Genomic DNA, 26,530 nt, shown 5'->3' on the forward strand with positions numbered 1-26,530 from the left:
GTAAACACCAATGGGGCAATTAAAATTTTCATATTTATTAAAAAATGTAAAAAATTATGAAATCCATAAAAAAACGATTGTTTATTAAAATAAAAAAAAATGATACATCATTTATTTTATCAACCATTTTTATTTTAAATTTTAAGTAAATATTTACAAATATTGTAATATTTTAATCGAATTTTCGTACATGTTTCACTCAAATGTTTTGTTAACTTCTTAAATTTGATTGAATTTCAAATTTTTATCTTACGGTAAATAATAATTTAAGCTAATAATATTTTTAATTCTTTTAATTTTAATTTTTGTTTCTTTAATTATTCAAAGATATTTTTTCTTTACTTCTTAAACGAGTTCAACACCAAGTGTACGGTTTAATTTAAAACGGGTATTGAATTTTTTTTTTTTTTTTAATATGTATTCAAAAACATCTTTTCGAGCTCCAAAACCGTATGAAATTTTTAAGTTGGTTTGTACGGTTAACGGTTCATCGATTTTTTTCTTTTTTTTTTTTTTTTTCAAGATGAATAAGTGTATTTTTATTCAGAAAATTTTGTTCTTTCAAATGTAAATTGAAAATAAACCTACAAAAAAATAGGTCATACAGTTGTGTAATTTTGGTCGGTTTTTGAGAGTTGTCCGAGATTGGAATTTTCTTTAAAATTTCAATTTTTAGTTTAAAATAAATATTGATATGAGTTTTTTTTCTAAGGTACGAAATTGATTTAAAAAAATAAGATTTAATCGTTGTTTTTTAACTTACCGCTATGAAAATTGATAATTAAAAAAAAAAGAAAATTATTGGTTTCGGTCCAATTTTCAAAAATAAAGTTTTCATCAGAGCCACGCGAGAAATGCATGTTTTTGACGGTCTAATAGTTTTTTGAGTTCGAAGAGCCGAAAAATTTTCAAGTAATTATGTTTTCGAGCTTAAGGAGCTCAAAAACAGAGGGAAGTTTTGGGGCTGGTCTGCAGGGTTTACCGGTACACAGATTTTTTTTTCTCTTTTCTTCACATTTACTGAGTAACCGACGTAAAAATATAAGAAAAGTCCAAAACAAATAATTTTTTTATTTTGATGATGATTACTTTTTTTAAGAAACAAAACTCGTTTCTTCAATTCTTTTGCAAAACTTTATTTAATCACCCCGAAAAAAACGGTTCGATACATCAATTGAAAAATTTACAGGGTTATTGGGGGTACATCAAGCTAAAAAAAGAAACTAGAAACATTAGTCTTTTCATTGATATTTACAAAATAACGTTTGATTTACGGAAAAACTCAAAAAAAGGTATTTTTTTTTGTATTTACTTCTAATGAGTGTTAAAAATAAATAAAAAAATTTTTTTTAAAAAAATGATGAAAGGCTCTTGTAAGAAATTTATTCTAGTTTTTAACGCCGATCTTCAATTTACTGTGCGATCATTAGTACCTGAAATATTGACTGTCGAAACAAAAAGGATCATTTTTCGTTTGACGGCTGATATCTTAGCGACAAGTTGTTGTACGAATCTCTAAAAAAATACAGATTGCAGCAAAATAAATTCGCTAACTGGCTCATGCATTGTTTTATCTGGAAATATTTTTCCACGGCCCATAGACTCTTTGGAAAATAAAATTTTAAAAACTTTTGTTTCGCGATATTTCTTATGTTTGCGCAATAGCTATAGCTCTAAAAAATTATTTATAAAAATGCACCAAAATAAGAGATTTTAAGCTACAAAATGTTATTTTTTTCAATTTTAATACGACCATTTTTCACGGAGTTACAGCTTTGCAAAAATGATTAAAAAATTTTAAGAATTTTTTGGTTTCTTTAATTTTTGGCAAGAGTATATTTAAAAGGGAAAATGTATTTTGGGTCCTGGTAAAATAAAGATATTTGTTTACATTTTTCAATATCAATGAATTTCTCGAATTAATTGAAGTATTCATTAGAGTATTGTTTTATTTTGTGGAAATATTTCAGGTCGTGTATGACGGTTACAGGATAAGTTTATCTTATTAAATTCTCATTTTTTTGTTTTTTTTTTTTTTTTTCCTCCCAAATTATCAATCACTTAGTGATGATAGATTGTACTTGGCTGACACGGGCCAATTTAGTATAAGGAGAATCTATAATAGAAAAAAATTTATAAAATATTTTTATTTTGATATTGAATTTTTATTTTGTCAACTATCAATCAAACTTAAATCCCCATTATTTAAAAAATATTCAAAAAATTTCATACATGCATATATATCTTGTGATATACATTAGTGTATAGTAATGATATAAAATTAGGCTCGTTTTCGAAGAGTGAGAGTAAAAAAAGAGAACGACTAATTTTTTATAGAGAACTTCAGATAGTTGATTTGACTAAACATTATATAGGTAATGTACCAAACTAACTTTCACATAAGCAAAGTATAGAAAATTTAATTAGTATGAGATTATAATTGTAATTACTATTACGATGACAAGATCAGATATAATTATCAGACGTACAGGTACGTACGAACCATTAAAAGTAATAAAATAAATACTTTTTAAATACATAATAGTTGTGAAATTTACAGGTTATTTTATGCACAATAAAATACAACTGACGAAACTAAATTATAATGGGACATGTATAAGTTATGTGAAATGAAAACCATATTTTCAACATTTTTTGATTTCATTAGAATTTTCAAGGTTATTAAATTATTGAAAGAAATGGTCAAAACAGAAAGCTAAAGGTCATAAATTGAAGCATATCAAACAAGCTTTAAGATAATTTTTACTGGAATCGCTTATCAGTTTTAGTTTTAATGTTATATGAAGTTAAATAGTGAATAACAATTGATTTTTCCAAACAACCATAATTTCAAAACTAATCAATCGATTCAGCCCATCTTCGAATCTGATCAAGATAATCGCTTATAGAATAATTGTAGAAAATTTCATTAAGCTCCGATAAGAACTGTAGGTGCTATCGTAATGATAAGAGCAGTGATAATCATCGGGATTAGAGGTACGTGACTGTTCATAACGATTGAGGTGTGCAAAAATTAGTTGAAAATAAAAAAACATTAACTATGGTGATAAAGTAACAGTTTATAATGCTCATGAAATATGATAATAAACATATCGCATAGCACCCAAGAAACCAGAATATAAGCTCACAAATTATAATATTCTTTGCACTAATGCACAGAAAAAAATAATCGGTAGCAGCTACGCATTATTCCGGTAACAGTGACCGAAACAATCCGTAGCCGCTACCAATGCTTTCGATAGCAGTTACCAATTTTTTTAACGTCCCGCGATAGAGATCAATAAATATGAAATTTTTCGCTGGAATGAACAAGAAATCCTGATATTTTGGAAAATGTTCATGTTTGGAATAAATAGTATGCATTTATAGACGATTCCTACCACAGACAAACCGTGCAAATATAAAACTCCAACAAATTTCATTTTTGACCGCCAAATAAACTAGTAGATTACTGATGTCAATTTGGTAGTTTTTTTTCGGAATCTGTTCGGATTCTATTAAATTGTGAAATTTACGTCAATACGTGTGTTGTTCGTCAATTTGCTGTTGTTATTTGTCGATAGAGATCAATAAACATGAAATTTTTCGCTGGAATGAAAAAGAAATCCTGATATTTTGAAAAATGTTCATGTTTGGAATAAAAAGTATGCATTTATAAACGATTCCTACCACGAACAAACTGTGCAAATTTAAAACTCCAACAAATTTCGTTTTTGACCGCCAACTAAATTGGTAGATTACTGAAGTCAATTTGGTAGTTTTTTTTCGGAATCTGTTCGAATTCTATTGAATTGTGAAATTTATGTCAATACGTGTGTTGTTCGTCAATTTGCTGTTGTTATTTGACGATAGAGATCAATAAACATGAAATTTTTCGCTGGAATGAACAAAAAATCCTGATATTTTGAAAAATGTTCATGTTTGGAATAAAAAGTATGCATTTATAGACGATTCCTACCACAAACAAACTGTGCAAATATAAAACTCCAACAAATTATATTTTTGACCGCCAAAAAAATTGTTAGACTACTGACGTCAATTTGATAGTTTTTTGTTAGAGTATCTGCGGGTTCCATCATTTGTAAATTTCAGTTCAATATATGTGTTGTTTATAAATTTGCCGTTGTTATTTTTCAATATACATTAATAACCACGGAATGGTCAACTTGAATGACTGAGAAATCCTATTATTTTGATACATATTCAAATATAATAAATAAATTATATAGTTTTACAGGATTTGCATGACGGACAATCTCTGCAAAGCTTTATTTCTGTCGTTGATCATTTTTGAATGCTAAGTGGTGTACGAATTGTTTACAGCTAATTTGAAAGTGTTAGAACGGACTTTGGTTTGTTTCAGCCTGAATGAGGATTTATAGTCTATTGATATTCTATTAACGCATTTACAGTTATTATTTTTCATTAATATATTTAATTTTCACTGCACAAAAACATTGTAGAATTTTTAAAAACATTGATATTTAATAAGATTATTATATACCTTGAAACTATTTTCATTACGAAGAAACTGTGCTAAGGAGTAAACTTTTAGCAGATAATTTTGAATCAATGGACTACATATACGGTTTTGTTTTCTTATTTAACTTTAATCAGAATTTCTAGATTTTTCACTAGCTTTTTTAGAATTCGCAGCTATTGCTAATCGATATATATCATTAATCATAAAATTCTCACTTCATAGAACCAAATTCACCGTATCATGGACATTGCATTCCAATACAGATATATACTTTCAAACGGTTTTCATTTCAAACAATTTGTGAAAATCTTTAATTTGCGCCGAGAACATTTCTATACCCCAACTCAGAAAATAACTTTTGCCAAGCAATTCTACAGTAACGGGGTAAACTTGTCTTTTCGTTTCGATTCGAATCAACTCAAGTTTTCCAGCCTACTTTTAGGCTGCTACTGAATTAACAATTTTTATGTTTCGATATAGATTATTATACAGTAAGTTTATTTGGTTAGAAGAAAAAAAATTTCAATAACTTTTACTCTATCATTTTATCCCAGACAAAATATAATGTATTTTTAAAGTATTCTCTACACCTACACACGATTTTAATTTCAAATGTGGCTAGATGAAAAGTGAAATATATGTAATACAAAACAAGATAAAATTTACGACAAATTTCTCCTTTAAATATTCGCATCCAATTTACCATCTCATATTCCGAACATACATTCCAGTAAAATTGAATTTTTAACTTAACTATAATTATCAGTCAAACTAACCATTAAAATGAGAACTATTTGAAATGAATTTTTCTATTAAAGTATTTTATGTATGGATAAGTGTAACTATTGCAGACTTCCAAAATCTTCTAAATTTCCAACAAATCAATTAATGAAAATAATGGAATTGGAAACAATGATTTTACAAGTCATACATTTATTTAAAGATGCATTTTTTAATATTACTATACTTACATTTTATTCATTCATCTCAAAATAAATAAATTCCGTATCATTAGCTACATCCACATTCACTTGTATTGTCATTTTTTAAATATAAATTTTTGCATAGAAATAGAGGATATATAATTTGCATAATTAATCGCATTAACCTTAAACATGTTTTTGTTAGTTTAAATTAGCCAAGAAAGTCATTTCACTGTTTTTATTATAGCAGCTATATTTTAATTAACAAAATGATATTGTTCATCATCATGGCATCTGAAAAACTTTATTATTTTTCATTTGTCAAGATAACTACAAAATTTATTATTAATTGAAATTATATTCATTGATGTTTCTACCATCAAATACTTAAAAAAAATCATGCAATTCATTTAATTTATCTACTTACCTTCACATTATTTATCAATTTTAAAACTAAATTTTCCACATTAACGCCTACAAAATTGTTAAATTATAATTATCTTACTATTTAAGATTTATTAACTTGACTACTTATATTTAAAAAGGTAATCATTAAGTCATTATGTTAATTACTTAGAGAAAATTTGTTTTTTTATTAACACATCATTAACAATGTCTTCTCAACATATTTATTATTTATTTAATCAAATTTGACCATCAAATCGTTTTGTTTTCAAATGAAAAACAGAAAAGAGTTACAATATACCTTAACACATCAAAATCTAAATAATTTTGTAAATTAGTCAATTTCAAGGATTCGTTGCCATCTCTCAGAAAAACGTGACATTAATATAAACCCTCTACTTTATCTTAACATTATTCGGTAACAAGAATTATAGTTAGTAATATTTTTAATCTATAACATGTAAACACTGGATGGCAGCACTTGTATTATTATATGACGTCTAGGTCTCCCTTCTTAGTCCCTACTTGTACTATATGCCTACGACTACCAGCTACCAACACTAGTCTAGTTTTGTGCAAATCGTCACGGATCCCGTTAAACATGAGTTTTACATAATCGTAAAAGTTTGTTTTGCAACTATATAAAAGCATCCCTAACAGCACAGTTTGCTTTAGCAAAAGTTTACTTATAAAATTTTCCTTGAATTTTTTTATAAAATTCATGATTATGAAACGAATTTATTTATGCTCATAAAAAATTTGCATACGAAACTATAGTAAAAAATACAGACTGAAGCACTGCTGGTGGCGAAAAAACAAATCACTGCTACAGAAAAATTTCAATATTTACTGAATCATGGCATTTTTTACAACTTTTTATTCTCTGGCAGTGCCCTTTTCGCATGAAAAAATTTGTAAAAGGATTAAAAATGGGGGTACTATAGTATATGCTGGCCTAATTTAATTATTTAAATTAGTTCTCATAACTAAAATGGGTAAAGTTTCATAATTTTATGACGAACAATCAATCATCTTTCGAATGCAAAAGGAGTTTTCTAGATATTTTGTTTTTTAAAAAAGTTTTTAAAAATTGGAGCTAAATACCGTTCTGTCTACGGTATAGAGACACGGTAGGCTAGCGCCATGACACTTCACACATATACATGTGTTTGAACGTGTACTTGGCGCGAGACACTACCGTGTCTCCTGATGAACAATAAGTCATGTATAATGTTTTATAGTGCTAAAAAATTGAAATTAAATTTTTTTTTAATTTTTAGTTTTATTCATCATATTCTTAATGCCACATTTTTCTGAAAATAATTAAAATTGAAATAAATTTTTGCAAAATGTTTTTCTAAATCTAAAGTGAAAGTGTTTGGAGGTTATGAACATGTCAATGTTGTTATACTAAGACTTTTGAGAAGTATCACTTTGACAGTTTAGTTAGTGATTATCAACAAGTCTATAAAGATGCCTCGACGAAAAGTGGATCCTGGTTTTAGTCAAGCACGGTCTGATAATTTATCACGACTTGATGCATTCATGGTCGCAACTTATCTCGCCACAAACACGTTTGAACTATACACCAACAAAACTCGTTTTTTAACATTTCGAATAATTAAAGAATTTCATTTTATTATGAATAACACTACCAGATGTTTTTTTAATCAAGCACAACTCAACGCAACAACTGATTACCCTTGCTACGTGCTTACAAGAGAGATTGGCGCTTAAAATTTCAAATGTAATAAGCATCGTGACGTCACATACACGAGATGGAGCTACTTATTCATTTAAATATCGGCTTTTTCTTATTTATTACATTACTAGATGCGAACACCCGCTTCGCTGGTTTTTTTTTGGAAGTGTTCTTATTAATGTATGTAATTTTCTGGACTGTTCTAAAAATTTCGAAAACCATTTGATAAGTTCTAAAATATTTGAACGTCGAATATCACTTAAAATTAATTTTTTATCTTTTTAATCTTATCTCTAGAATATTTTTTTATTATAGAATGATGTCGCTTTAACTCCATCATATAAGTTAGCTACTGCTGTATAAATACACAAAATTTAATAACTTTATTATAGTAACAAATGTAATTTAAGACTTTATTGAAATTGGAATTTTAAATTGCGCGCCCCAAATAATCGTTCTTTTAAGTCCATATTGTGTACAATGAATGAAATTCAACTATACGACAACAGATGGCGCTACTTTGGACAATGAGTGAAGTTCAACTACTTGACAACAGATGGCGCCACCACACTTACTTTCCGAGTTGAAGGGTTGGAAAAGCCCTTATATCTTTAAAGACACACTCTTTAGGTTAAAACGGGAACTTTTTTGTTCGAGGGGGAATAAAGGGCTATCACACTATATAAGTCCCTTTATCGTGATGGGACTCCTTTTTAAGTTTTATCGGCACGCACATTTTATCAACTTCGTTTTATTATATATGATGATTTTAATGAACAGAATCGGAAATATTTTTTTTTCAAACATTTTAAAAAATGATATAGAATATAAAAATATCAAAAGTTAATGAATATCAAAATCATGCAAATATCCAATGTTTATTTCTACGTCACCGTGGATGACACATTTTCACCAAACATGCTTCATTTAATATAATAAATAATTAGGAATATTTACGCTTCACGAATGCTATACTGCAAGTTCCAAGAAGGATTAAGGCTGGGCCGCACCTAACGGAATCTCGCATTTAAAAATTATAATTTTTTATTAAGTAATTATCATAGCAGCAATTTTCTTAGCTTCCGACTAAAAGCAGAAGACGAACTTCCTCGGAAGATTTTCATCATCCGAACGCCATAAATATTCAAAAAGTAATTAGAATTCTTAAATTGGAGATTTCGTTAGGTACGGCCGAGTCTTAAGGAGGTTCGACCGAATCTAATGTAAAAAGGATTTTCCAACTTTAAGATTTGAAACTTAGTATACATGTAAAGAAGTACTTTATCTATGAATTTTCAAAATTTAATAATGACCCACAGTCTAGTTTTTTAGAAAAAAAGATTTAAAAATGACGTTTTTAAAGTTCTTATACACGGGCTATTATGGCGGACATTTGTTTATTAAACTCTCAAGTTTAAGCAATAAAAAACCATATGCCATAAACTTGAATATTTTTGGAATATGATAAGATTTTAATGATATAGTGTTACCGTTGTAATTATTTTAATTATTCAAGTTAAACTTTATTGTTTAATCTCGTTCATCAACAGAGATATATATTATTGATTGAGGGTTGGGCAACGTCGCGGAAGCAGCTGAGAGAAAAAATAAAGATAGAAATACATTAATAAGAGAGACAAGATTAGAAATAAATTTTTCCCGCTTTAATTTGAATATCGATGTGTCAGAAGTTAGAACGCGCTGTTGCCAAATCTTTTTATTAAATCATATGAGTCAAAAATAACCAAGTCATTTCATTACTTTCTGTAGTTAAATATGTAATAAATATTAATTTATGAATTCGTTATGTTATATAAATGTTATTATAAATTAAAATAATGAATTTTCATAACTATTAGGAGAATCTAGCAAACAAAAAAATTCAAACACTACTTTGACTCACTAGTATCGGTCGAACCTCCTGAATGCATCCATTCGTGTAAGTACTATAATTAAGTTTTAACGGGTGTGAATGTAGCAGATATCACACAATCGAAAAGTTCAACAATCGATATCTCTGCGAAAAAACGGTTTAAGAAGTTTTTAGACCCGCAAATATATTCATCATTTTTAACTTCCCGCTAAGAAAATTGCAAATTTTCAAAAATTCGGAAAATTATTGGTTTGAGTCAGATTTTCGAAAATCAAATTTCTAAGAGATGTCGACGTTTTGAGGTTCCGGGAAGCTATCCTGACTAACTTCACGATGATGTCCAAGCGTATGTATGTATGTACGTACGTACGTATGTATGTAAATATCTATAACTTTTGAACGGATGAACTGATTTTGATCATCAAGATGTCATTCGACGCGGCTTGCGAATATTTTGAAGTTGAAAACAAAAATTAAACTTTATCGGTACGGCTTGTTCAGAGATATGCCAAAAATAAACTTTTTTCAAAAACGTTTTTTTTGGATAACTTGTAATCTGCTTGATGGATTGATTCCAAAATCAACTGGGCTCTAAAGCTTCATAAGCCGCGTCGAATGCCACCTCAACCATCAAAATCGGTTTATTCTTTCAAGAGAAACCGTTGTCGAAAGAATTAAAAAAAAAAAATTTTTTTTAGTATTTTCGCAATTTCTCAGAAACGACTTGATAAATCAATTTAAAATTTTGATCAGTTGTAGAACTGAATAAAACGCGTCGATTGCCACCTTAACCGTCTCAATCGGTTTATTCGTTCAAGAAATATCGTTCGAGAAATATTCGGGAATATTCTTTGGGTTTTATATTCTATATATAATATTCTATGGGTTTTATTCTTTATATTAAATTCATTATTTATCAAGTACCCAGTTGAATTATCTTGCTCTAACACCATTAATAAAAATGACATTTATTATAAAAATGTATGTATTATTTTTTTAATAAATTAATTTTTACAAGTGAAGTTATAAAATTGTGGTTGTTGATTGCAAATAATAACGAACTAAAAAATATTTTAAATGTTAGTTGTAAATAACTTTAATCGGAAAATTAAAATATTTATTACTTAAAACTTAGTTTAATTAAAAAATAAATAATTGTTATCGAAAGAAAACTATAATAATGAGTTATTTGAATAATTAATAATTGATTAGTAGATTTTTTCATTTAACAAGAATCAATCATGGCCCACTGATTCACCAACAGTAGCCCAACGTTGCAAACCGATAATCGGCCAGTCATAAGTAGTAGAAAACTGGCGTTTCCTTTACGGGAAGTCATATTTTGATATGAAACCATAATGCCATAACATATACATTCAAAATTTCAATAGAAACTTACTTCGATTTGTCTACGCTATTTCGATAAAAAATAAAACAGCTGCTAGTAATTAACCAGGTTTGGGCCATAACTAATCGCCAATGCTTGGCCGATAGACGGCAGTCGGACATCAGCCAACCTACGGCATTTTTTCCATTAACGGCGACTTTGTATGAGATAGTAGTTTTCCTAACGCATATAGTCGCGTCTAAAAAAATTTTACTTCAAAAAATCGTCTCTCAGCGATACGACAGAAATTCGTTTCAAGAAAAAATGCCGTCGATTGGTGGTATCGACATTTTGTCCTTTTCTTTTCTTTCATTTTTAATGTAAAAAACTTAAAAAAATTCCGGCTTATCAAGCATCTGATGCGATTTTGCCGAGAGAGAGCGCGCGCGATAAGCAGTTGCTCGTTCGAGAGGGAGAGATCCGAGCGCCTGCTCGTTTTTTCGTCATATCTCGCGAAATATTTGAGATACAAAAAAACACTATGATCCCTTTTTTGTGTATTTTATCATTTTGAACATTTTGTTTTCAGTAAACTGCCCCAACAAACCAGCGGTTCGGGAGTTATTCTTATTTAAACAATTAAATTGTTATTAACAATTGTTTGCACCACTTTTGAACAAAATGGACTCAATTTTCGTGATTCTTTACCCAAAATACGTAAGAAAAAGTTTGGTCCAGCGTTGGCCAACAAAATGTATACGGGCTCTCTTCTTCAGCCAATAAAGGACGTATTCAATACTTTTGAATTCCAAATTTAAATTGAAAAGAATTCAAATAATAAAAAATTTAATCCCATTCACTACTTTCGAATTTCACTTTGGAATTGAAGGGTATTGAAATAATCAGAGATTGAATTCTTTTTAATACTTATCAATTCCACTTTGGAATTGAAAGGTATTGAAATGATGAAAGATTGAATTGTTTTCAATACTTTTAAATTCTATTTTAAGAATTACAAAATATTCAAATGATTGAAATTTCAATTTCATTTAATACTTTTCAAAATCTCCGTATAGACTGAAAGGAATTGAAAAAATTTTCAACCCTTTTCAATGAGTATTTTTAATCAGGGTGGTCATACTCTATCATTATTTGTTGTTTTTAAATTTTAAACATGTGATGTATTAGTCAATTAGATTTTAAAGTTTAAACATAAGTTTATGATTATCAGAACTAATTTGATATAAGTAAATAAATGAAAAATATTTTTCTTAAGCGTAATATCTTTTATTTAAAAAAAAAAAAAAATAAATAAATAAATAATAGCTCGAAATGTTAAAAAATTATTCGTATTTAAATATGAAAATCTAATTAAAGTTACGTTTCATATGAAAGTTGTTATGTTCTTTAATATATTTATTATTTTAATATTTTTAAAATATTTTTCATTATTAAAAAACATGATCACCCATAATTTAGTCCAAAAAAAGTTAATTTGTTTGACAATTGAAATCTTTTAGATTTTAAAATATTTAAAATAAAGTAGATCTACGCACGTGCGCGTTTGCGCAGAATGTGTGAGAATTTTCTCATCCCGAGAGCAATGATTGTGGCGTGTTTCACGAGAGTGCTGGAGGGTTGAATACAGTTAAATGGATTAAAATTTTGTTTAAGGTTAAAAACAAAAACATTGTTTCATAATTCTTGGAAGTAAATGGATTATTCAAAATATAACATAAACATTTAAGGTAAGAGCTTTCAGATTTTCTAAAAATTTTTAATTTTTTTTGTCATAAAATAATATTTTCTTTTTCTATAATTTAAAATGATTCGTTTCAGAATTTGTGCTTGAAAATATCATACTGCTTTTATGCATAAAATTTGAAAAGTCAATTTAAATCATGTTAACATGAAGAAAATATATTTTATAATATAAAATAAATAAAAATTATTTGAAATCTTCAATTGTTTTTTACTAGCTCTTACTGTCACGATTCGAAACTTTCAAGAATTGATTAAATTTTAATCATTTCAAATGATATTTTTATTTCAGAGTATAGTAGGATTCTGGGTTACAAAGTATCTAGGTTGTAAGAAATTCAAGTTATGAAATTCTGGATACTTTATTAACATACAATACACATTTATATGACCAAAGATTCACATATTTATCTAAAAGTTGATAAATTATTTTCGTAAGCTTCCATTTTTTTTTAATGATTCTTCATCGATGACTCCTAATGAACAAAGACATACTAACGCTGCGCCTTGTTCAGCTCTTTTTTTATTCTTTTCCCTATAAAAAAAAAATGTTCCCCAGTAAATATCATAGAAAAACTGATCAAAATCTGACTTTTAAAATCATTACCAAAATGTAGAACTATATCTTTTATTATCTACAGTGACGATTGATCGAAAAAGTTTATCTTCAAACCATGTATGATAAACGGGTACGATTTGAGTTTTTTTGTTTTCTCGTAACCATTTCAAAAGCTTTGTTTTGGGTAAATCAGTGTCGAATGAAAATCGTCTTCTCAGAAATGCACATCGCAGGACTATCAAATCCTCACTATTACATTCCGAATTTTTCGTAGAATAATTTTCGTTCACGATTACACCAATTCTAACAGGTGCTACTTGAAAACGACCATGGAAACCTTTTTCTTGATACTGGTCGAACTTCAATCGACAATAGTCATCCATGTCCCAAATTTCGCTATATTTAAATATACATTACATTCTTGATGTATTAGATAAAAGTTAAAAAAATTAATGTAATTATTAAAATTTCTTACCAGATTTGCTCAAGAGTTTGCGCTTTTAAAAACTTTTTCCCTAAGGGTGTTTCCTGTAACTCTCGAATGACATTTTGTACGTAATATTTAGTATTAGATGGCGAATTGTCATAATCAATAGCATATTTAAGGTATGATTTGATGACGATGTCAATCGGTAACAATCCTTCTTTTCGAAAAATTGAGCAATTCCATTGTGCAGCTCGAGCAAGCATAACACTGCTACACTTTGTTTCTTTTTTAAATTTTTCTATGTCAGAATATTTTTCAATTTCTTTAGAACCACCATTCGCAATTACTGGTATCGAAAGGCGTTGAGCAATGATTCGAATCATTTCATTTCTATTTGCGTGCTGTGGTCTTTCATGAACTGTACGACCATGAACAGTAATTGCTGAAATTCCACTAGATTCAAGAGTCTATAAATAATGATGAAATAGATTTGAATTGGAAAAGTACAACTTAATTTTTGAAAATATTTCAGGACATATTATCATACATCGCATAAGTTTAAAGTCTTTTGAAGGTCGTCGAATACACGTATTTTACAAGTAACAGGTATATGAACGCCATCAATTAAGCGTTTCAAAATATTTTTTGCTTTTTGTTCATTGTTCAATAGAGCTGCACCCATTCCACCTTCAAGCGAAAATTTTTTAGGGCATCCCATATTTATATCGATGCCTGACACGTCTTTTTCTACAATTTGGGCAACTTTCAAAGCTCTTTCAGGATCAGATGTTCCGAGCTGTAAAACAACATGGTTTTTTTCCCGAAGACAAGTCCGAAAAACTATTGTTCCATCAGTCTGGTCAATATAATCAATTGTTCCTAGAACATCTGAAAATGTAATTTATTGTAAATATATAAAAAAAGTATTGAACAACAAACAGCTATTTACATTGTATATTGATGATACAATATACTCTTGAAAATTTAACGATACTAAAATAATTGGATTTGTACAATTATAAATTTTATGTACTTGGCTAAATCGATTACCATTTATCTGACGAGTTGAACGTAGTAATTTAAAATCTATTAACTCTTCAGTATATACAATGTCGGCACCATAATCTAATGCAAGAAGTCGCATAGGCAAAGTTCCCGCTCGTACCATAGGAGCCAAAATAATCTTGTTGTCGAAATTAAGTTTTGTTTCTTTTTCGTCCATGATTAAATATTAAGTGTAGACTTGATTTTATTCTATTATACAAAGGAACATTAATCTAAAGTAACAGAGCCGTTAACTTCAATTAATCTATGCATCGATTAACGCGAATGACTAACGTATAAATATAAAAATATGGAGTGTATTGATAAAATGCACGAAAATAGTAAACTATTCAATTATCAATGTAGAACGTATGGATATACGTGCACAACACAGCGTCGCCGAAAAAGAGGCACGGAACTCTTGACGCCCAGAATTCTCAGCATGAGTTTGTTTTTAAGTTGCCGTCAAATAGCGGTCATAGATAGTATTCGGAAGCCAACTTAAAGGAAACTGTTGGAAAGCGAACAGTTACGGTTAAGTTGACAGTAAATTGTCTGTAACTTGAATTATTTTACTACGGACAGGTTCCAATTGGAAAAATAACCGATAGGACATATTTCAATTGCGAACTGATACAAAGGCGTGGGTGCCATCATTTTGTCCTAACAACCAGTTCTTTCGAGTCGAAAAGTGTTTCGATTGAATATTATTCCCGGTATAGTTAAGAGTCAAATGATGTTAATAATGACTGTATTTATTTCTAGTGGATGTTTGAGACAGATTTGTATTTAGTCAGTTGCATTTAATGTTGTTTCCTTTAAATACAGATGGCTGATAGTAACAGTACGAGATGGTGACTTAGTAATGTAGAAAGATGTCAAATTATGAACAGTTGTACATCGAACTGATGTTATGTATTTGCATACAGTGATTAAGTCGGATATAAAATATTACATGTGTACTTGTTGCTATCATAAAAAATAGTCACTAATCTATTAAAGCAACGATAATTTAATGCATTAGTATTTTATACTTTTTTTAAAATAAGTCAAAATAATTGAGAGCAGTTTGCTTATAATGCCAGTTGAATTTTTGTCTAGCCTTATTTAAGTTTACAATAATTTCGAGTCAGCGATTGTATGTTGCCAACATACTTGGTAGCATCAAAAGTTGTAGCAAGTAGAGGTTTATACTCGTGCGATTTAGTGCTAGCAGTATATTATACCAAATTAACTTTATACTATAGTATACAGCGGTACCAACATTTTTAATTTTTATATCTCTGAAGGTAAAGTAGATCTCGAAAGGTAACTCTAACATTATACGCGGATAGGGATCGGAATAAGAAAATTTAAATTCATATAAAATTTCTATTAAAACATTTATTAATAAAAATAAAGACATTAAAATTTACGACTACCATTAAAGATTGTTATTTTGATAACTGTATTTTATATTTTCTTAAAAATAGATAATTTAATTAACATATTTTTTAATAATTTAAAATATTTTATTGTCATAATATAACTTTTACTTTATTTGAAAAATTTAATTATTTACACATAAGTTACATAACAAAAAAATAATAGTTAATTGAAAAAAAGAAAATTATAAATTATAAAATAATTAATTTACTAATTATATCAATATTATTCAAATAAAATATTGATCTTCACTTTTTATCTATAAATAATAAATAAATTATTTAAAGAAAAAAAAAAATTCGGCCACAAAATGCCCAACATTATCAAAAAAATTTACTTAAATCATTCCTTTAACGATACAAAAACATAAAATAAATTTCACAAAGTGTAACATTTTAATTTCTTAAATTATTCGATTTGGCGTGAAATTCGCTCGAATTGAACACTCTTCAAAAAAAGTCTCTTAACGCTTTTTGATACATCCATTCTTTTAAAAGGTATTTAAGCTTGATGTCTAATTTATATAAAATTCTCAGATGTTTTAACTTTTCCGGCGAAACTATCAGATTTATTACAAAATATAATGAAACCTTCTTTGTAGATAATTTTATTCTCTAAGAACTATTTCTAATGAAGTTTTTCGGATTCCGCATTGTTTTCTACTTCTTTTTATTTTAATGTCAAGCACGTATAAAAATAGTCTTCTGTTCGATTTTAAAAGCTTGGCATAAAAACGAAAATAACTAGGAAACAATGCGGAATTCGAAAAAACTTTATTGGAAATAATTTGTAAGGCATAGAATTGTCTACAAAAAATGTCCCGTGATATTTTGTGATAAATCTGATAGTTTCGCCAAAAAAATGACAAAATTCTGAAAATTTAATTTAAATTCGACTTCACGCTCAAATAACTTTCGAATAATTGGATTTATAAAAAAAATGATAGATTTCGTTTTTTGTAGAGCATTCAATTCTCAACAAAATTATGTCTGCAGATTTTTCCTACGTTGAATTGTTAGCTAGTAGGACTGCACATCTAAATCAGCATAACCGGTTAAAAAATTTAACTAGGCTAATTAGCTGGCTCGCTCGTCAGCTTAGCTAATTTAACAGATTAACTTCATTAGCTTGGCTAAGCAGCCAAATGCTTCACCGGTTAACTCAAATTCCCATGGCTTATTAGCTAAGGGTTATCTTAGAAAATCTATTGGAAATACATCAACCGGTGAAGAATTTGGCTGCTTAGCCAAGCTAATGAAGTTAATCTGATAAATTAGATAAGCTGACGAGCGAGCCAGCTAATTAGCCTACTTAACTTTTTTAACCGGTTATGCTGGTTTAGATGTATAGCCCTATTATCAAATTATGAAAATCAGAAGACGGGAATAGTATATTACACGACTAGGGAAGTAAAGTAAGAAATGTCTCAGATCACATGTTTGTTGACCTCGGCTTCGCCTCCGGGCGGAAAGCATCAACTTTCGTCCCGCTAATATGCAAAACGAAGTTGCCGCTTTCCGCCTCCGTCGACGAGAAAAATAGTATACACTCCTCGGGAAGTAAATAAGAAAGCCTCAGATCACATGTTTGTTGACCTCGTCCAACAATTACAATGACACTATAAAAAAGAAATACTTACAATTACACAAAGATAAATAAATAATTAATTTCATAAATCGATGCTCCTGATATGTTATTACCCTGCTTAAAAAATCCGATAGATTCTTATAGCTGTATGTATAAGGCCCTATACTTAACTATAGCGCTTCTCATAGAACTCATTCATTCTTATAAAATTTCTATAGGAATGTATGAGGATCTATTGGATTCTATGAGATTTTCTAAACAAGGTAGAAACTTCTTTTTTATTAATTATTCATTACGAAAATATTTTTTTTTTTTTTTACTGCAATTTTTCATGAATACATTTTCAGTATTTGTGACTTACTGATTGTTTATTCAACTCAAAATAAATGTGATATAAACAAAAAATACCGTGAATGCATTAAGGTTAAATATAATTGATTGATTATATGTATTTTTTTTTCTTTTTGGTTATCGTCCCTATTGGGCCACGTACAACTTACTGCTGTGATTGTATTTTTTTCCTTTATTTTAGCTGCCTAGCTTCTCATGTAGTGTTGACTATATGGGCGTGTTCAGAAACACACTCTGAAAGAGAAATATTCAACTCCTGCGTTCAGAAATATCCTCTAGTCGAACCAGAGGTGCGATTTAACATTACAAAGGTACTAATCACACCTGGATAGGTAATTCTTCACCTCCAGAGTATATTTCTGAATACGCCCTATGTATTGTATCACCACGATCTGCCATGTTGACTACACATGTGCAAGTTATTACATTCGCGCCGAACAAAAATTACTTTTAAATTCTCAAAAATTTCAATTCTTCTGACAGGTTTTTTTTATATTTATATTTATGAATTATCTACTGATGTAGTTTCGATAAAGAAAATTGAAATACTAAAAAATATTTTTCTTACGAGGAATTACTTACACTCTTTTATTAATCATTTTTTCAATATTACTTTTCTATCTAAGTAGAAGATTTTTAATGAATATTTATATTTAAATCTAACGACTAATAATTTTACAAGGCCGATGACATGCATTAAGAGTACGGTAACATTTTGGATCAGAGTAAAAAATTATTAGTGCAAAGAAAATATTTTTTATATTTTTAATTTATTATTGTATAAAATATTGTAAAATACATATACGTTAATTTTATACATCGATGTGATTAATACCACTTTATTTTTGTTTATAGATCAAAAAACAAAAATGAAGTGGTATTAATTTTAAGAATTACTTATAAAACATTTTTTATTATAAGTTTTACCCAACTTCAAAGATCATGAACATCAATTTCTAAAAAAATCAACAACCCTTCATAATTATCATTGTTATCTGCATTATCTGAAATTAAAAATGATCACTATTACTTCCTCTCTACATGGAAAAAAAACTATGAAAACGGTTCCCACAATTCTGTGACATTTTTTCCTATACCATAATAGGAACTACGACCATATATTATGGGGGCAGTTGCTATGATTATAGAAATTTATCACATAATTATCGGAGTAGTTCGTATACTTATGGGAATGCTACCTATAACACTATAGGAATGGTTCTTATAAAATTATAGAAATGATTCCTATTATATATGGGAATAAACCCCATATTTTCAGTTTAGGTCTTATCAAGTTTTTGTATATGTTCAGCAGAGTGCAAAAGCTCTCCATTTCTTAGATGCTAGAACTTGGAGAGTCTGCAATCGTTTATGGCAGTCGCTTTTTAATTTTTTAATGTGCGGGACCCAGGAGGCTTTGGTGTCTAGCATCATGCCAAATATTTTAATTGTGTTTACCCTTTTGATAGGTTGATGTTTTAGCGTAAGTTCGATGTTTTTGTTGATTACGGAATGGTTTCGAAAGACACCCATACAGGAAGCCCCCGAGTTGAACGACAGGGCCATGCCAAAGCCCGTCTTGGCAAACCTATACTGTCCCATGCCTGGGCCATAACTGGGTAATTAGTATTGGCCATTCCAATGATTACCCAGGCTTAGGCCAAGACTGAATACCCTAGCTTTGGCCAACCCTAGAGTCACCCTAACATGGGCCAAGATTGAATAACCTAGCCTCGGCCGTTGGATGGTTACCCTAACATCGGCCAACACTAGATAACCTAGCCTTGGCCAAGCCGAGAGTCACCCTAACTTGGGAATTATGGTGGTAGAGTAAGATAATTAAGCTGGGTTCTTGATAAATAATCAATTAAATTTAATAAATTTTATTTTAAAAAATTACGTAATTATAATATAAATAATACGAAATTATTTTTTTCTTTCTTAATCGAAAATATAAATTAAATTGCTCTTTATATTTTATAAAACCGAGTGGTTGTAGTAAAATGAACAAGTAGAACATATAAAAGTTTCAATTGAACGTTAGTAGGTTCGTCCAGTAGCCAGCGTTCAAACCCAGCAATCAGAAGGACGGCAGTTCGCGCCCAGAGCCCAGCAGAATTTTCACCGAGTTTTTTTCACGTTATTTACTTCACTTAAATAGTTTAAACGTTAATGATCACAAACTCTAGTACTTTAATAATAATAAATTTTTTTTTTAATTGAATTTATGTGTTTTTTCGATGCATGAGCCAAGTCTGGCAACCAAGCATGGGTCAGGTCTGACAACCAAGGTTGGGCCAGGTCTGGCAAGCAAGCATGGGTCAGGGCTGGCAACCAGGCTTGGCACCCAGTTATCATTCCAGACTTCTACCAAGGCTGGAACAAGGCTGGCTTACAAGCTTGGCCCAGAGTTCAACATAGTTGAACCAAGCCTGAGCCAAGCCTGGGCCCGTCGTACTTTTCTATCTGGGCAATGATGAATTCCGTTTGGTCAATTGAAAATTTAAATCCTGTATTCTCTGCCCAGTTTTAGAGTCTGTTAATGGTATTCTGAGTACTTTGGATGGTAGGGTCAATGTTCTTCCCAAAACATGTGAATGTTAAGTCGTCGATGAAAAAAGTGAAGACTAATATTTTTATTGAATAATATTGATATAATTGATAAATTAATTATTTTATAATTTATAATTTTCTTTTTTTCAATTAACTATTACTTTTTTGTTATGTAACTTATGTGTAAATAATTAAATTTTTCAAATAAAGTAAAAATTATATTATGACAATAAAATATTTTAAATTATTAAAAAATATGTTAATTAAATTATCTATTTTTAAGAAAATATAAAATACAGTTATCAAAATAACAATCTTTAATGATAGTCGTAAATTTTAATGTCTTTATTTTTGTTAATAAATGTTTCAATAGAAATTTTATATGAATTTAAATTTTCTTATTCCGATCCCTACCCGCGTATAATGTTAGAGTTACCTTTCGAGATCTACCTTACCTTCAGAGATATAAAAATTAAAAAAGTTGGTACCGCTGTATACTCTAGTATAAAGTTAATTTGGTATAATATACTGCTACCACTAAATCGCACGAGCATAAATAACCTCCACTTGCTACAACTTTCGATGCTACCAAGTAGGTTGGCAACATACAATCGCTGACTCGAAATTATTGTAAACTTAAATAAGGCTAGACAAAAATTCAACTGGCATTATAAGCAAACTGCTCTCAATTTATTTGACTCATTTTAAAAAAAGTATAAAATACTAATGCATTAAATTATCGTTTTTTTAATAGATTAGTGACTATTTTTCATGATAACAACAAATACACATGTAACATTTTATGTCCGACTTAATCACTGTATGCAAATACATAACATCAGTTAGATGTACAACTGTTCATAATTTGACTTCTTTCTACATTACTAAGTCACCATCTTGTACTGCTACTATCAGCCATCTGGATTTAAAGGAAACAACATTAAATGCAACTGACTAAATACAAATCTGTCTCAAACATCCACTAGAAATAAATACAGTCATTATTAACATCATTTGACTCTTAACTATACCGGGAATAATATTCAATCGAAATACTTTTTGACTCGAAAGAACTGGTTGTTAGGATAAAAAGATGGCACCCGGAGGCGTGGCCTAAAAAAAATGGCGGACGATGGGTTACATTTTCAAATACGTAACCTACGTTGTAATAGGACTTATATATAAAAAGTTACTAAATTTATCAGTTAGCTTATCTTGAACGGGTAAAAACCCAAAAGAAAAAATTGTATATGACACAGAACGAAGTTTATATGTCGGTTATTTGATAATGTGTGAAATAAACCGCGAAAAAAGCGATAAAAATATGACCGTAGTTACCGCGCTTTCCATCCAAACGAGTCATATAAAAGAAAAATCCCATGAAATCAATGCTAAAATGTCTAAAAGTGGAAAAATAATTTCAATAACTTGTTCTTGTAATACAATGTTTATTTACTTAAAAGACAATAAAAATCATATTTTCAGTTTTTAATGTTTAGGTTAAACTTTACAAACGTACCTGGCAATATCAAATAATCTTTTTTTTTGAAATGTAAAGAGCAAGCCTTCATGTGAGGAGTAATTTCATTTATTTTTAAATAACTTCTTCCTCGCTTCTAATTCATCAACTTTTTCAAAATTACCAAAATAATTTTCTAATAGTACTGAACTACCACCAGCCTTCGGAAACTTATGGAAAACCACGTTTAAATTTTTATTTTCTTTACTCTGACAATCTCTAACTACACAGCATACTCTACTCTTTGTCTTTTCACGTTCTATAAATATTCCAACTTCCATTTCAATATTTATTTCTTAATAATTTCTTGTAAAAAAATAATTTGTTGTGTTTACAGCATACATTTACTGTATATTTACTAGACTTTTGTAACCCATCATTAGTTTGATTTCTCACCACCAGACTGCGTGACCCTGTTTGTCAGTTCCCAATAATCCAGATCTACATTACCTGAATTACCAATTACTAATAATCCCGATGACCCAAATTGTTATGTCCTGGGAGGTTACTAGGATCGGAGCTGACGCCACCTCCTGGACAGTGGGCAGTTCGTTGTCACGCGGGACCAAATTTTGAATTTGAAAACAGTGGATAAATTTATTGTTTACTACGATGATGATGATTATGATTGTTATTTAATGAAATAATTAAACTATGATTAAGGATAGATGTAATTGATAAAATAACTTTTATCTGAAGACTGAATTTTATTATAAAGTATGGATAAAACTTGATCAGTAATAACAGTTGTATTCGTAAAGAGTTCTCGGAGAGAAGTGAAGTTACATCAGACGGCAGAGAGATCTCGGACCTCCACTCTCCAACTTCTCCCCACTACTCTCATGTTCACACTCATGCTTATATGTATATATATACTTATATATTTATGTTCTTTACTAAATATTATACTTATACATTTATACTTTCTACTAATACAAATTTGAGATACAAGCTTATACATTTACGTTCTTTACTTCAACCACTTTACGTCTTCTTATTACTTATATTATTTATATTTTATTTTCCTGTACTTGGATACAATCTTCCAGTTAGATATTCTAGATTATCAGAGGTGTGTTCTTCTATAATTATTCTATATTTAGTTATTCATTACAATTGACATTATCATTTATCGTGAAACATCATTATAATTATTCTAATGCTATATTTCAGTATTTCTATTAATTCAATTACTATACGAATTACTCTTTGTTTAATATAGAACTATATATTAACAATAATAGTTAAGTTCTTGTGATATGGATTTCATTGATAAATAACATTTATTTATTATATATTCCCTTTTCTTATTTGTTTATAGAGTATGCATTTGTTTATAACCATATTTACTGTTAACAATAGAACAAAGGCCTATTCATGATTTTTATACGTATGTTTTGTTTAGGTTTTAAGTATCGGGTGACAGGAAACGTTCCAAGACCACTCAAACAGTATTTATATTTCTCTGAATATAAAATAAAGATTTGCTTATCTATTCGTTCAATTTTTATAATCTAAATATATAATTCAATAAGTATGTTCCACTACGCTTTATTATCTAAATTATTGATCAAATGTTGATAAAACGTAATAAGTATTAATATATAAATTTCAAATGGAGTTCAAATGCGCGCCTATTTATGTATCTCAAGTTCACTAATCAATTAACAGGTGGAGGCACCTGAGGACATAACACATTACTTTAGCATCATATACAGCCTCAACGATGCTTGGAAAGGGGAACTTTTCGTTCGCCTTCTGGCAGCACCGCATACCACTACCATTTTGCTGCCTACCCTTACCGTTCATCTCTGTGTATATTGGCATTCCATCACATTTGTTGTTCTTTGCACCTTTTGAGACTTTCTTAAAAGTTTTTTGATAACGTGAGTATTATTAGTGTTTATTATCATTACAAACATCGATAATGTGTATCGCAATAAATTTTTATTTTTACGGGTGTATGATTCACCAAAAATAAAATTTACTTTTCTCATAATTATGAGTTAACTTTTTAGTAGTTACAAATGACCAATTTACAAAGGTTTTGTGAATACAATTCAACACCAATTGAATAATTTTTCACTAAAGTTACAAAAGAGCTTTATATTCATTTACTAAGATGTAGAGATAAATTGTGTACTCCGGTCACATAAGCACATGGTCGGAATGAAACTGTACACACAAAAACAGGTCTTCTTTAATAATCGTGCCATGCATACACTCATGTCATCATGAGAGAAAAAATAAATTCTATTATAAAAAATTGACATCAGAAAAAATACCAAGTAACTGGTAAATTATAAAATCATGAAGATAATTTTCTTCAGGAGGGTTTGTACTTTTTTTCTCCTTGGCACTTGAGTGAATGGACAAAACTGTATGTTGCACTTGTATAGTAAATGGAATTTGGTTAAAAATTTTTTCGCAACCGGATGAAAATATTTAATAAATTAAACCAAAGATTGCTGGATCACAGAGTAGTGCATCAAGCCTTGGTATGTATTCTGTGATAAGAGCTTTCATTTTGGACCGAAGGACAAAATTATCTGCAAACCCTCTTGAGGATATATACAGATTTATAAAAAAAGTCATTACTACGATATATATAATATTTGTACTATAAAAAAAGTATTATTTGGTAACAGTGTATTGTTCATTTTTTCCAAAAAAAAAGTCTTATTTGTAAATGAATTTTATAGCGCGAACCGAATGCGCTACATAATATTTTTTTTACGTTGAACATTCTGAATATCATTTTTTTATGAGTTTTGAGTATACCAGTTACTCGAAAGCAATTTGTGATCTCATTGATTTTATAAAAAATTAATTTTCTTTTATGTATGATTGGATTTTTATTTTTCTGGATATAAATTTTTATGAAGAATCGGTTTGACTTTTTTTTTTTTTTTTTTTTTTTTGTAGAGTATATTCGTATCATAGGATATTTATTTGATTTGAATTTATTTCAATATAATACCGAATATAATTCTGTCTTTTCAATACCTATCGTTCTTATAAGTTATGACTTTTAGTGTGTATGGTAAAAGCCCTTATACCCGCTCAGTACTATTAGTCGCTCACTTTAACTGTTCAATGTGTTTTTGTAATTTTTACAAGATAGAATTTCAACTAAAAAAATTTTTATTGATAAGTAATTATTTGTGAATCTAAATATATTTAAATATGATGTATCAAATTATTTTATAATAGATTATAAATTTAAATTAAGTGACTGTTTTAAAAATCGCGTTTAGTCGGGCATTTTTTACTTTAACGTTTATTCGTTAGATTAAATTTAGGTTACGTCAAATTTTTTAAGAATTTTTATAACTATATTTTCAAAATTCATGAAATTTTATATTTTGAAAGAATAAAAGAATATAACTTATAAATTATTTTCCAAATCAATAAACTTATCATAGTTTAATTGATATTGTCTTTGAGCGACTACAGGGCCATGTGTTGATCGCCCTGTTTAGAAAATCTTATAGAATCCAATAGTTTCTTATAAATTCCCATAGACATTTTATAAGAATGAATAAGTTCTATGTGAAGTGCTATAGTTAAGTATAGGGCCTTATACCTTGGCTATAAGAATCTATCGGATTTTTTAAGCAGGGCGAGTAATAGTATATCACAACTTGAGTGAGCTGAGTGAGCGACTATGAGTCCACTCAAGGACCGTATTTAAAAAATTAATAATAATTAATTATCAACACTATTCTTCAAGCTCTGTGAACCTGGTAATTGACCCTTGAATTTTTGACCAAAAATCGTACCACCCATATTTTCGTTTGTACCATAATGACTATTAAGATACAGTGAGCCCTTAAAAGGGCAAAGAAAAAAACATTTTTTTTTTGAAAAACGATCGTTTACAATCATTAATTAGTATTGGTACTCGATTGTACCGCTCTCAATTTTATCATAAATTTATAATTATTGAGAAAGTTTAAGGGCTGCTGAAGGGATTTTCTTATATTCCATCTAGGTCACTAAAAATTTGCAACAATCCATTATACTTTGTTAGTACTCAATTGTACCAGTCGTAAATGCTAACAGGATCTCGTTCTAGAAAGCAAATAACACAAGGGTGACTATAAATATTCTATTGCGATTTGATTGAAACTTTGTATTCTCCACCAATCAATTATACTGTCTGAACCCAATTGTACCACTTATAATTGCCTTTTAAAGCACGTTCTCATAGGTGAGCGACATAAGGGCCATAGTAAATATTCTACTGCGTTTCATCTGGAACTTTGTACTTGCCACCAATCAATTGTACTCCGCTAGTACCCAATTGTATTACTCTCAATTGTGAATGAAAGTCCGTTTAACTATCTAAATGACATGAGGACCATAGTAAAGATTCTACTACTATTTGTCTGGAACTTTGTACTTGTCAACAATCAATTGTACACTAAATATACATAAGCCTTTTTGCTTTTAGGCACAATGATCATTAATGCCAAAAAGGCATATAAAAAAAAAAGTATATTACCATGAAGTTAAATCCGTGAATTAAAATTTAAATATACTAAGGGAAAAAATTAAAGTCCAAAAA

At 29.1% G+C, this 26,530-nt stretch overlaps 2 protein-coding genes and 1 long non-coding RNA gene across 7 annotated transcripts in view; 1 reads left to right on the forward strand and 2 right to left on the reverse strand.

Annotated features, from left to right (window-relative positions):
- Positions 1-793: 793 nt before the first annotated feature.
- LOC128667568 (uncharacterized) lies at positions 794-6,319 on the reverse strand. 2 transcript variants are annotated; one of them, XR_008403502.1, is made up of 4 exons: positions 5,855-6,319; positions 5,476-5,729; positions 1,892-2,116; positions 794-1,210 (listed from the first exon to the last, which is right to left on the reverse strand). It is a non-coding gene; the product is annotated as an uncharacterized LOC128667568 (long non-coding RNA). The 2 variants fall into 2 exon arrangements; XR_008403501.1 differs by having other exon boundaries at positions 794-2,116; positions 5,855-6,294.
- A 6,513-nt stretch (positions 6,320-12,832) lies between these two features.
- On the reverse strand, positions 12,833-14,955 carry LOC103572842 (tRNA-dihydrouridine(20) synthase [NAD(P)+]-like). Its single transcript, XM_008551627.3, has 5 exons — positions 14,532-14,955; positions 14,029-14,369; positions 13,530-13,948; positions 13,103-13,450; positions 12,833-13,030 (listed from the first exon to the last, which is right to left on the reverse strand). Exons 1-5 carry the CDS (start codon positions 14,701-14,703, stop codon positions 12,922-12,924), a joined length of 1,389 nt encoding a protein of 462 aa, XP_008549849.1. The 5' UTR covers positions 14,704-14,955; the 3' UTR covers positions 12,833-12,921.
- An 8,752-nt stretch (positions 14,956-23,707) lies between these two features.
- LOC103572843 (heterogeneous nuclear ribonucleoprotein A3 homolog 2) overlaps positions 23,708-26,530 on the forward strand; it is a 37,466-nt gene continuing 34,643 nt past the window's right edge. For all 4 annotated transcript variants that reach the window (XM_014444756.2, XM_008551629.2, XM_014444753.2 and 1 more), the window contains exon 1: positions 23,708-23,846. The gene's annotated coding sequence lies outside the window, so the exon portion shown is untranslated. The remainder of the gene's footprint in view (positions 23,847-26,530) is intronic.

Source organism: Microplitis demolitor, chromosome 4 (genome assembly GCF_026212275.2).
Source record: "Microplitis demolitor isolate Queensland-Clemson2020A chromosome 4, iyMicDemo2.1a, whole genome shotgun sequence".
Taxonomy (NCBI): Eukaryota; Metazoa; Arthropoda; class Insecta; order Hymenoptera; family Braconidae; genus Microplitis; species Microplitis demolitor.